Genomic DNA, 13,834 nt, shown 5'->3' on the forward strand with positions numbered 1-13,834 from the left:
TTTAGTCAATATAATGTGCTATAAAATCAAATCAGTCTACAGTCAATTTTGCAGAACTTTTCCATATCAGACATGACGATTTCTATTAAAGTAATTACTGATACAATTGATAACTAATACAATTGGTATTATTAGGAAATAGACTCAAACCTGGTTGTTTCTTGTCTTTGTGTCAGTTTGTCCAGCTCCTGGAGTCCAGATAGGGAGTGAAAGTGACTGCAGGTCTTTATATAGAGCAAGTGTATGTGTGTGACGTCACTGTTGGCCACATACACTGACTGCGGTCACGCGCGCTGAGTGGCAAAAAGACTGAGAGGCAGCATTAGTTTTCAGCATAAATCCCTCGAAAAACACACACAACACATCTAAAATGGGAAAGAGCTTTGAGATTGTCTTTACAACTATTTGACAAGAAATATTGAGGTATATTTCATACTGCTGAAAGCTACAGAACAGAAAAGCAAATTAATCACTGAGATTCACAGAAACAACTTGATCCAGGCAGAGAAAAGTGGATTTGCAGTTATCATTTTGTGTCAATATGCTGAATTTTGGGGTAAAATCACACACTATATATTGTATTGTTAGATTGTATTGACAACTCATCAATGAAATATTTACCTTCGTATTCTGCATAATTGGACGTTTTTAAATACTGACAAGCTGGACGACATGACGATATAACATTGATAAGTGATCACATTGATTTAGACATATTGTATTTATATAAAGTGTTCACATCAGGCAATCTTTGGTAAGTTGTAAGGAACACTATATTGAGTCCAACCTTTAGTTTAAACTGATAATCATTTGTTTTACTCGTGTTTTCTCAGTTTCTCCTATTAAATCCAGTCACACACAGCTCTTCTGCCACTCAGTCCGGCTGAGGGAGTGTGTTGCGGGAAAGTGACGTCAATGTATTCCCTGTAAACCATACATTGAAATCACGTGGTATAGGATAAAGTGAAAGTGTTTGCTTTCTTTCATATTCGTGATTCGTATTCGCCCCAATACGTACATTATATTAAGTTTTACATGTAATAGTAACCTCTAGAAACTTTCATTTCATCACACGCGAACACGTGTTGTGGAAAACACATAAATCTGAACCGCTTAGGCAATTTGAATGAAACTGTTGAGTCATCGCCGTCCGGTATGTGGGCCAGAAGAATGTGGGAGATGTGGAAAATACTGAAACTGGCTCCTATTCGAGGACTGATGGTCATTTAAGTTTGTTTGTTTGTTTGTTTAGTATAAATGAAATTAAAAGCAGTAGGCCAACACTAACTGTGACTTAATCGAGGTTTTCGCAATTCTGCGCTGGAGGAATTTACTAAATGCATTTTTGTCTTATTTCTGAATATAATAATAAAAAGCTAGCATGAGAGGAAACCGATATTATGTAGACTAATAAAAATCCCTTACTCTGAGTTCAAACAGAAAATCAATACATCACGTGTCATGCTGCTGCATTGCAGTGGTTCTTCTGTTGTAAAGTGAGGATGTACTAATGGAGCACCGACACACACCCGCTTATGCAAGCGATTTACAGGGAAAGAAAAGATCCGGCATGATGCCAATTTGAGTGATGGACAAGGTCATATTTTTATTTCCTATAATATTTTCAAACTGATTTTTTAGTCAACAAAGCATTGCAACTTATGACAGAGATCATCTGACATTATTTGATAGAGTAAATATTCAGTGCTATAATGTCAAGTTTGTAAGACACTGAACACAAAATTGACTTGTTTTCTAAATGTAATGTGTGTTTTAATGGATATCAGACAGCCTGTTTCTTTCTTTCTTACTCAAATAATTATTTTTTCTTTCTTTTATTTGAGATTATTTATTTGTTTGTTTGTTCGTTTATTTAGCAAAACAGGAATAAAAAACGGTAGGAGTCAGACAGTCATCATAATATGAACCTGGACAGAAAAATCAGGACTGACTTAGATAATAAATATTGAGAACCAATGCTGTACATTAGCCTGCTTATTACATGGATAAGTGCCTAAAAAATAATAACATTAAATATTGATTTAACTTAAAATTATTTTATTACAGATCACCACAATGACAAATAGTTTATTTTGATACAAATCAATTGGACAAATAGCCTACAAGACAAAGAGTTTATTAGTCTTTCAGCGTACAGTATGCAGGCCTTAGCCGGACTGAGTGGCAGAAGAGCTGTGTGTGACTGGATTTAATAGGGGAAACTGAGAAAACACGAGTAAAACAGAAGATTATCAGTTAAACCGAAGGTTGGACTCTATATAGTGTTCCTTACAACTTAGCAAAGATTGCCTGTGAAGGCTCTACATAAATACAATAAGATACATCAATGTGATCACTTATATCAATGTTATATCGTCATGACCAGTTTTTTTTTTCGGTGTTTATTTAAAAACGTCCAATTATGCAGAATATACGATGGTAAATATTTCATTGATGAGTTGTCAATACAATCTAACAATACAATAGGCTATAGGCTAGTGTATGATTTTACCCCAAAATACTGCGTATTGACACAAAATGATCTAGTTGTTTCTGTGAACTGAGATCCATTTGCTTCTCTGTAGCTTTCAGCAGTCTGTAAATATACCTCAGATTTCTTGTCAATTCTAGTTGTAAAGTCAATCTCAAAGCTCTTTCCCGTTTTAGATGTGTTTTGTGTGTTTTTCTTGGGATTCACAGGGAAAACTAATGATGTCTCTCAGTCTTTTTGCTACTCAGTGCACGTGACCGACAGTGACATCATGCGCATACCCTCGCTTTCTATAAAGACCTGCAGAGAGCTTTCACTCCCTATCTGGACTCCAGGAGCTGGACAGACTAACACACAGACAAGAAACGACCAGGTTTGAGTCTATTGCCTAATAATACCAATTGTATTAAATGTCAATTGTACCAGTAATTAATTACTTTAAATCGTTGTAGCGACTGAGACAAATCAGACACAATTATTTGCCATATGCACACACCAATCTTTAAAACTTCCATCCGAGAGCAGGGTCCCAACCCCCAGGCGGGGTGAAAGGGGCCTGGTTGCCATGGCCGCGATCAGATAGGATGTTTTATGACTCTCAGGAATGCTAACAAGTAACTAACTCTGCCACAGATATCAGAACAAACTCTCCTGCATTCATTTATTGATGAACTGACTGACATGAAATGAACAGGCATTCCAGAACATTTTGAGAATGATTTACTGTTGTGTGTTTTGTCTTTTAATAATTCTGTTGATACTATGATCTCTTTGATACTATGTAGTTATTACAAGACCAACTGTCTATGTAACCATGTTTGGTCTCGATATGGTCGGTATGCATGTATGTATGGATGTATGAATGTATTTATGTTTGTTTAGTGTTAGTTATGTTTGTGATTTAGTTAATAAAATTTGTGCAGGATTATGAATTTGGTTTCTGATCCTCTGTTTGCATACAAAGTCCCTTTTACGATTTTGATCTTGCTACATGCTAATTGCTGTACATAAGGAATAATTATTTTTCAGCGACCATGAACAATACATTGTCCTTAGAATAAATGAATAATCAAAGAGTTCTTTGGAACTGATTAATTGATTGTAATATTACTTTGGCTTACCTCAAAGTTAATCTGATTAACTGACCCAAATATTAATAATTAATCATAATTGGTAATTATGGATTATTATTAATATTTCCCCTTAGAGCTAATGTCCTTACAGGGTTCTACTACGAAACACACGTGATATTTGTCATGCAGTGAATCCGGCCAATTGTGGAACAGCTGTGTCATCATCAGAGCTCGTGAAATGCTCTGGAGAAGCTGCTCTGGCTGTATCCTCTGGCTGCTGATGTCATACGTCACAGTCACGCGGTGTCGGCCCTGTCTCAAGTCGGACACAATTTCTAACCAGCATGCACTGCTTACAGCCGCCCGCCGATCGGTCTGCGCAGAGCTGCATGAAGTCCAACAAGACTTAAATCTCTCGAGATCTTAGCAGATTAAACTCCACAAACAGTATTACCAGCTTCACTTATTACTAACTAGATTAACTATATTTAACCATTAATTTACAGAAGTTATTTTTGAAAATTAACAGAGGTTAAGATGTTGATGTTTTATTGAAAATGTTTGGTCACATTTATGGTGATCAGTGTATCATTTAGTTGGGCAGTTTGACTCTTGACTTTTGGGCATTAATAGTGTTTACTCTAAACATATTACAACAAATTGTGAATCTTCTTCAGTGATTCTGCTTGTTAACATCAGGTGTCTTCAATAATGCTCAATCATCACTCAATTAATAATTTAATTATTTCATTAACTTTAACACTTCTTCAGTGTTCCTTTAACACCCTTATTTTACCACTCAGTGTGGTCTCCCAGGAGAGTTAATTGAACACTTGAGTTTTTGCAGTGTGGAAAACTGACTAATGTCAAACAAAAATAAGAAAGCTTACTTTATATATTTATATATATATATATATATATATATATATATATATTATATATATATATATATATATATATATATATATATATATATATATATATATATATATATTATTTTTATCCAATTCATAAATATTTTTATTAATAATCCTCTATTCATATTTCAAATGAGCTGGAGGTAAAGGTTTACCTTTATGCGTCTTATTTGACAAACTGTGTCTTCTTTCATCAGGAAAGGTCTTGGGTCATCAGAAATCTTTAGATGATGGCCTCCGTTTTCCTCCACCATCTTCTCGATGCTCTCCAGAAGTGTCTGCACCTGTGACTGGTCTCCATTCCTCTGTAGATGATAGGGTGGTCGTCTGCAGATCTGCTGTAGGGACTTTACTGATCTCTTGTCAGTGTCAGAGTCTTTAACACTCACATACTCCTGCTCCTCATGCATGAAGACTATAATAACATACTCAGATGCACCTGAACCAAAAATGATGTTAATGAGCTTGAGAGCATCTGTATCTTCTGTAAATGTGCCATGCTTGAGGACCAGAAGAAGGGCATAAGGTCCAGGATCAGACAGATAGAAGAATCTCTTCAGGTCTTGTTCTTCAGGAGAGAGAGCAGGATTGAGCAGGTCAGGAGTGTTGATGACCAACACATGTCTCTCCAGCACCATCCCATCATGCCTCTCAAACAAATGTAAGGAGGACAGTAACTCTGAGAACACGTTTCGTCCAAAGATTGTGTTCCCACAGGAGGCTTTAACATCTGCGTGACCCCAACAAAACTTATTGCTGTTAGCCTCATATACACAATATATATGTCTTGTACTTATGGGAGATTTTATTCAAATTCAGGTATTCATTATATTCCAAGATAGTTAAAAAAAAAAAATCCCTGGAATCATTAAGTGGTTAGTGCATGGATTATTTTGGTTCATACTGATGCCATTGAGAATTTGCTATGAATATTCACAAAGTTGTAATGCTGCACTTAAAAACGATACCAAACTTGTGCTGAGGGGAAGTGCCAGTCATTGAAAGCGAGCAGAGAAAAACAGCATTTTTCACGAGGAAAGGAAAGGTACTCCTCTCAGAAAATGCAAAAAATAAATATACTTTTAGATGTTTAATTGCTATTTGGAGCAATGGGGTCGCTAGAAGAGGGCTTAATGAACTAATTTTTGTAAAAAACTCATTCAACCAAAATTGACATTTTTCACTTGTTTTGTCTGTAGCTCGTAATTATCCTGTGCGGATTCCGACTAATTTTGCAAGCACGGGTCGCATATCTTGTTGGACTATATTTTATCTAAATGTAAAACTCACTGTTTGGAGGCAGACGTTTGCTTCCTCTTCTGTTAATTAATCCTGAACTTCCCTGATCTTCACCTGTTAAAAAAATAGTATTATCATTAATGATGAAATAATGAATTGACATGTCTTATTGTTGGAATTGTAAGGTATTTCATCTCTCCATACAATATTTAGATTTTAAATTCACAGAACTTGTGTTCGACGCTGCATTATTTCAATAGAACAGAAAAGAACAGAAATGAACAGAAATGAACAGACTCACCATGTTGTGTGGATAATCCTCTCCAATCGGCCATCTTCATTCATTTGTCACTTTTGTACAGTCAAGCACTTCAGACATTAAGAAACAAGCTGTTACAGCGACCTTTGGATTTCTGTAAGTGTGTAAAGTTGTGTTAAATCAAAAGTTGTGCACTCATGACAACTCAGAAACTGGCTGGACTTGATATTTGGCATATTTCAACTCCCTTACATATGATCCTCTCAGTGCAGTGAGGTCTGTCAGAGGACTGCCAGTGTTATATCTGCACAGCTTGGTACTGTTCCACATTTGATCCAACTAAATAGTACATTATTAAATTTCCACAACACTTTCACTCAGCAACAACAGTGCACACTAAAAAAAATTATTTCATTATGGCCCTGAGTACCTATGAAAAAAGTTTCATTATGCTCATAATTGCAGTTGGGAATGGCAAACAATTCTTCACCATGACACATAATAAGGAGCAATGAGCTGTAATGAATCTGATTAGTAGCCTAATGGAGTGATGAGGTCCTCTGCTGGCGGACTGATGGAACTGCTGACAGTAGAATTGCTTCATTTTAAAATATATTTACAAACTAGATGGGAATTTGGCCAGTTTTCAGTTGCACGCAAACAACACATCTGATCATCTGCCGAATGAGACTTACCACAGAATGAACTTGCAAAACAGTATAACAATACAGAAATGGCTATCTAAAATAACACATAATGTGCAGTCAGACATTCATCATTACACAGCAAAATCCCCAGTGTTAAATTAACACTCCTCAGTGTACATATGTGTCCACACTACAGGGTGTTAAAAATTAACACTGAAGCAGTATTGAAGTTAATGAGATAATTAAGTTAACACTGAAGCAGTGTTGAAGTTAATGAGATAATTAAGTGATTAATTAAGTGATGATTGGCCATTAGTGGTGACACCTGATGATAACAAGCAGACTCACTGAAGGAAAGAGAAACAAGAACAGAAAAAAGAGAAACACAAGAACTACTGACTTCGAGCCATTATTGCACTTATTATTTTACCAGTTTGACTTTATTTCTGTCATACATCTACACACGGTCTTATTTAGATTTAACAGAAGTTTAGATGGTAATGTTTTATGGAATGTTTCGTTTCATGTCACCATGGTGGTCAGTGGTTGCTTTAGTTGGGCTCTTGACACTTTATTATTTAACATTAGTATTTCTCTGGCTGCTCCAACTCGGTCCGTGTACTTTTTGATCATTTCATTCTCTATTTGGAATGGAATAACGAGAAATGAAAACCAGCTCGTTTATTCGTTTTTTAGTTTAGTTTAAAAAACGAAAAATGAGATTTTGGGCCGATTTTTCATTCTTCGTTTGTAGTTTACAAATAGGTTTATGGGTTCGATATTTCATTTGCACACACGTGGGCGGCGCTGTAACGCCCTTTCATCTGATTGGTCAAAACGTTCCGCCTTCAGTAAGCTACGAGCTTTTCTTTCTGTCAGGCAGAATAAGAGTCAGTACGAGTGCGGCACGGACAAATCATCAGAGCCGGTTCTAGACATTAGGAGGCCCTAGGCAAAATTCATGTTGGAGGCCCCCCACCCCCAATAAAAAAAACACTTGAAACAAATATGATTCCTAACCTTTTTATTTATACAACATTTAATTTTAAAAGCAGTATATTTTTACTTACACAGTACATAAGTTTGGACACATTACTATTTTTAATGTTTTTGAAAGAAGTCTCTTATGCTCATCAAGCCTGGATTTATTTGATAAAAAAAAAACAGAAAAATAATAAAGTGAAATATTATTAAAATTTAAAATAATGGTTTTCTATTTTACTATACTTTATATTTCTGTGATGCAAAGCTGAATTTAGTGCCACGTGATCATTCTGATTTATTATCAAATGTTAGAAATGGTGCTTAATATTTATTTTATAACCTGTGATACTTTTTTTCAGGATTTTTGATTATTAAAGAGTTGTTTTAAAAAAGTCTTCACTATCACTTTTTATATATTTAACACATATATATTTTTTTCTGTATTTTTGATCAAATAAATGCAGGCTTGTAGAGCATAATAATAAACTTCTTTCAAAAACATTAAAAATAGTAATGGGTCCAGACTTTTACCGGTACTGTACATATTAATCAAACTTTATCTACGGTAATCTCTTTTTTGTTTAATGAAGATGTTATTGTTGTTGTTGTTATTTTGCTGTTTTATTCAATTTATTCACAGTTCCAGAATCCCACTTCAGTAGATGAGCATAAGTGCTTTTATATTGCATTGCTACCTTAAATATGCTATACACAAATCAAGTGGAAGAGAAAGACACGATCGCTATACTGAGCAGAAAAAAATATATAAAGTGAAATTATTGGCGTAATGTCAGGAATCTAATCATCAGCAGAATTTAGAAGATAGACCCATAGATATGAGATCCTTTAGACTATTTGAAACATTTAAAAATGTTGTAGTGTGTTGGCTTTTTAACTTAGAATACAGACGTCTTGTCTTTTAATTTTGTAGCTTTTTTACTAGTCAGCTCCCGACGCGATGTTATTCATTGTACGCGCAAATTCAAAGCGTCGCGTCTGGGCACGTTAATGACGCTCGCGCTCTTTTAAACTCGTAATAAAGCGGTGAATGATTTTTCCAGAAATGACGCTGATCTACAGTACAAGTTTATATTTAGAATACATTGCAATCACTCCAAAATAGATGACGACAACTCTCACACCTGCATTATGAGCTGTGCTTCTTTGTGTGCTTATTAGGCTTTAGCCTCGCAGCATCTGATGGATGCGTTCGTTACACATACTTTCAGAAGCCGGCACACATTAATTGGTTTAACTGCAGTAATGTAACAGTCTATGGTTAAGATAAACATCGTCACTATTTATAGTGAATTAATAAATATTGAAATAAATTGTAGATAGGACATTTGTACTTTTTTTTTTTTTTTTTTTGTCCCTCTGTCTGGGCCCCATCCCGCCAATCGGGCCCTAGGCACGTGCCTAGTTTGCCTTTGCGTTAATCCGGCTCTGCAAATCATACACTATAATAAAATAATGTCTGAAAAAAACACTCACTGTTAACTATGCACAATATTTTAAGCAGAATATGTTGTTGCTCACGTAATTTGTGCTGCAAGCGACCCAATTAATGTGAGCCACAGTATATGACAGATTATTTTAGCATGATATATTTCCCATTGATAAATACAGAGCAAATAGTTCCGTCTCTTTGGAAAAAAGGGAAGTGGAAATAAAAATTAATGATTGGCTGAACGGTACAATGATAATATGTCCGTAACATTTACCGCTCTAGTCTTTTATTTACATCAAAAGGCCGGTAGGCGTGTGTGACGTATAAATAATTTTGAAAATTGAATAGAAATAAAGATTATATTTATGAATGTATGCATGTGTAGCCTCAGTTCACATGAAAAGAAAGAGACAGAAAAGAGAGAAGCTAGAAGTGAACGTACATTAGTACTGACAAAATTACAGGTTTGGGATTAATTAAAGTTATTTAAAGTCATGTTGGTTGAAGAGCACGGGATACCTTTAAAATGTAGTTTTATTATAAAACTAATACAATTTTTATTACATTTTTATTACATATATTTACTGAATTGGTCGAGTCTCTCTGAGTTTTCTTTATGTTGGCTTGAAAAAGCCAGCATATATTTAAACATTATTATTATGTAGCCTATTAATATTATGAGAAATTGACTCCGCCTAGAACTTAAATTCATCACCAAACTCAGCTCAGACCTTCAGACTGGTCTGACTCACTTATATCTTTTCTATATCTTTTCTGAGCAATGAAGGCCGAAATGCTTAATGCTGTCCACTAGAGGGTGCGACAGGATAATAAGTGTTTTCTACTTTCTTTCCCTGTTTTCATCAGTTTAAATGACAAATAAATGCATGAATTTCATTCATAAATAAGCCATATCTGTGAGAACACGCTTTACACTTCAAGATCTATCTATCTATCTATCTATCTATCTATCTATCTATCTATCTATCTATCTATCTATCTATCTATCTATCTATCTATCTATCTATCTATCTATCTGTCTGTCTGTCTGTCTGTCTGTCTGTCTGTCTGACTATAACAGACCATCTTTTTTTAAACTGTTATTTAAAACGGTGGTCTGCTATAAGGAAGCGCATTTGTGCGGTCGTGCGGTATACGACAAGAACATTTTGAATATGAGCCTACTGTAAAATTAGCTGTCTTGAAAATGCGGATTGATCATTGCAGTTATTCCAGACGCCTCCCGGTGCTATTCGTATTGGAATTGTGTAATCACAGATTATGAACAGATGTTTTACACAACAAGGATTCCCATTGGGTTGTTGGGTTTTTATGTTTTATGGGAACTTTAGACATATTTTTTATACTGTACAAACTGTGTTATCCCCTCTAATGTAACAGTTATGGGTAGGTCATCTACGAAACACGTTACGGACATATCGTGGTACCATTCAGCCTATTATTGATTTTTATTTCCACTTCCCTTTTATCCAAAGAGACGGAACTATTTGCACTGTATTTATCAATGGGAAATATCATGCTAAAATAATCTGTCATAGGCTATACTGTGGCTCACATTAATGGGGTCGCTTGCAAGTAGCAGCAGCACGAATTACGTGACCAGCAACATATTCTGCTTCAAATATTGTGCGTAGTTACAAGTGAGTGGTGATTTCAGACATTATTTTATTATAGTGCGTGATTTGACCAGTGGCGGATCTACGGGGTGGCAAAGGGTGGCAGCTGCCACCCCTGGGATACAGTCTTGCCACCCCTGCTGCCACCCCATTTGTAAATCAGATAATATTTTTTAAGGATATTTTATGTTCATAGCCTACACGTTGAAGGCCAATGAGACCCGCAACAAACTCCTCTCAAACAGAAATCGCCGATTTAGAATCCCCTCCCCCTCACAATGGTTTCACCCATCACTAGCACGGCAGCGACCCCCGCGAAAATGAAATTTCACCAGTGGCAGCAGGGCAGCCTGGGCAGGCAGCACAGTGCATCTGTCTGCAGTACGTAGTGTCTTGCAACCCTACTGGAGAGCTGCCCCTGACAGAGCCTCTGAAGGTGAAGTGAGTTTCCCCAGGTGTAGTTTAAATACACGTTTAACTTAAAGTTACATTTGTAATGAATGTATGCTAAAGACGATTCAGCATCAGCAAAAACAGCGAGTCTATTACGTTAGCCAAAATCAGCGGTCAAACACTCCCTCGTGATTTGTAAGATCACTCTTCCCTTTGATTGGCCTAATCTTTATTTTAGTGAAGACAAGAACAGCTTAATAAAAAATATAAAATATTGTTTGTATCCATAACGTTTACTGATGGTCGCCGTTACGCAGAAGTTACGTTACAACACACAATACAGTGCCAGTTAGGAGATCGATCTTTTGATTCGCTAAGCAGTCCTATTAAATCCAATTTCTCTCAGATATCACAGCAATGAAACCAGGCTACAACTGGGGAAATAACAAATACAATAGGATTAAGTATGGGCGTTAATAGTTGGGAGAAAATATGAGGCGTAATAATGAATAGATCTGCATTTGGTCTTAAAGGAGAACTCCGGTCAATTTTAACATTGAGCTAATTTTTTTGTACATTTGGAGTGCTGTCAATACAGAGAACAACGACAAAAATCGGTGTTGCCTACACCGAGTTATTCTATTTTTAAAATTTGCACCCTGTTGACTTCAATAGGGCAAGTAGTAAGCCTGCTTTTTAGCCTCTTAACATCCTTTAAGTGTCATTACAAGTGCACAGAAAATGTGAGTGATTCCTTCCGAGTGAACACGGGTGGATCTGACTGCAGTAGATGTTAGAGATATTAATAAAAACGAAGTTAATTCAGCCAGCGCTCATACCTTTGTTTACATCCTGTTTTCGGTGGAACGCCATAGTAATCGATTGTCGAGTTCACGCGCGTGATCATTGGTAACTAAACCTATGCGCGTGAACTCGACAATCGATTACTATGGCCTATGTCAGACATTACTGAAATTAAAGCACTGGGTCTATAATTTGTATATTTGTTTAATTGTATACTTTTTTTGTTTGACCATGTGTTTGTACTTTGTTTTTGGTGTCCTGTCTTCTGTATATAAAACACAAAAGCCTGCACCCTTCTGCATAACGTATGTTTTGTTTTGTTAAAGCATTGCTTTTTCTTTTGCTATGTATATTTATTTTACATTTCAAAATATAAAACAATATTAATTGTGTTCTAAATTTTTTTTTTTTCCTTTTTTTTAATATAACAAAAAGAACCGATAAGAATACCGTTAAAGTACCGGATCGATAAGGAGTATATTGGTAAGAATAGTAATACCGAATGATACCCATCCCTATTGGCAGCAACAAATTAAAAGTTATGGCCAATTTAACTGTGATTAAATTCAGTGTATATACGTCTGCCATATTTTGCCACCCCTCAAAAATTCCTGCCCCCCTCTCGCCACCCCATAAATATTTTTCTAGATCCGCCCCTGGATTTGTCGTACTGACTCTACCTGACAGAAAGAAAAGCTCGTAGCTTACTGAAGGCGGAGCGTTTTGACCAATCAGATGAATTGGGCGTTTCGGCGCCGCCCACGTGTGCAAATGAAATATCAAACCCATAAACCTATTTGTAAACCACAAACGAAAAATGAAACATCGAGTCAAAATCGAATTTTTCATTTTTTAAACTAAATTAAAAAACGAATAAAAGAGTTTGTTTTAATTTATCGTTATTCCATTCCAAACAGAAAATTAAATGATCAAAAAGTACACGGACCCAACTCTGTGCTTATAGAGTGTATGTGTTGTGGCAAGACAAACTATGATTTGGGCTGTGTTTCCCGTAAGCATCACAAGTCTAATTTGATTGTATAGACCATTTGTTGCAACTGGTCTGTGATCAAGTAAGGCTTAAGATGTTCTTGGAACTGCAGCCCTGGTTATGATTTGATGAGGAAATTACTAGTGACCTGATTTACTGATGGCACCCAGCATTATAAACTATTTTTCTAAATGTTTTATTAATTTTTCACTACAGTAGTTACTTCCAGCAGTGTTTTAAAAATCTGGAGGATTTAAAATCACACACTGACATCAAGAATCTACATATGAATCTCAACAATGGTGACAATCAAACAAATTCTTCATGTTGCAATGCATGATGGGAGCCACCAATCAGAACGCATCAATGGCTGACATCATGCATTGCAGCATGAATAAATTATTTTAATTTTCATTGTTTTTTCTGTTGGCTTTTATTTTGCTATTGTTTTGTTATGACTTTAGTAGCTTATTTTGTGATGTTCATAGTTGATCTGTTTGTCACTAGTTTGTTTATTGTCACCATTGTTGAGATTCATATGCTGATTCTTGATGTCTGTGTGTTTAAACACATTAACTTCTTTGCTCAAACTATTTTCAAAATTTTTGATATTGCTGTTGGATCTCAAACTATAGAATCTCAGAGCTACAATCACCAATACTAAAACAAGACATCAAGCATATAGTCAAAAATTAAGACTCTGAATTACATCAGTGAATCAGGACACTACATGATAATGTTTTTATCATCAAAACATATTGTGAGCAGGTCATGTTTTCTTTTGCAGTAACAAATGTGCTTTATAAACACAGAGTTGTAGCAACCAGAGAAAAACTAATATTAAAAAAAGAAAAGTGTCAAGAGACCAACTAAAGCAAACACTGACCACCAAAATGGTAACTTGAAAAGAAAAATTCCATAAAACATTACCGTCTAAACTTCTGTTTAC

General features: G+C 35.6%; 2 protein-coding genes across 2 annotated transcripts in view; one reads left to right on the forward strand and one right to left on the reverse strand.

Annotated features, from left to right (window-relative positions):
• Window positions 1–13,834, forward strand: part of LOC308697603 (uncharacterized protein) — a 641,328-nt gene that overhangs the window by 496,747 nt on the left and 130,747 nt on the right. The gene's annotated exons all lie outside the window — the stretch shown is intronic.
• LOC308701583 (GTPase IMAP family member 6-like) lies at window positions 2,123–5,205 on the reverse strand. The gene is made up of 2 exons (XM_081383936.1): window positions 4,637–5,205; window positions 2,123–2,222 (listed from the first exon to the last, which is right to left on the reverse strand). Exons 1-2 carry the CDS (start codon window positions 5,117–5,119, stop codon window positions 2,169–2,171), a joined length of 537 nt encoding a protein of 178 aa, XP_081240062.1. The 5' UTR covers window positions 5,120–5,205; the 3' UTR covers window positions 2,123–2,168.

Source organism: Scardinius erythrophthalmus (genome assembly GCF_964197995.2).
Source record: "Scardinius erythrophthalmus genome assembly, chromosome: 1".
Taxonomy (NCBI): domain Eukaryota; kingdom Metazoa; phylum Chordata; class Actinopteri; order Cypriniformes; family Leuciscidae; genus Scardinius; species Scardinius erythrophthalmus.

Coding starts and splice junctions, on each gene's coding strand:
- LOC308701583 (XM_081383936.1), bottom strand. CDS start 5,119: ATGGTGCTGGAGAGACATGTGTTGGTCATCAACACTCCTGACCTGCTC. Junction 2,223..4,636: donor GTCAAATAAGACGCATAAAG/GTAAACCTTTAC, acceptor GTGTTTTCTCAG/TTTCCCCTATTAAATCCAGT.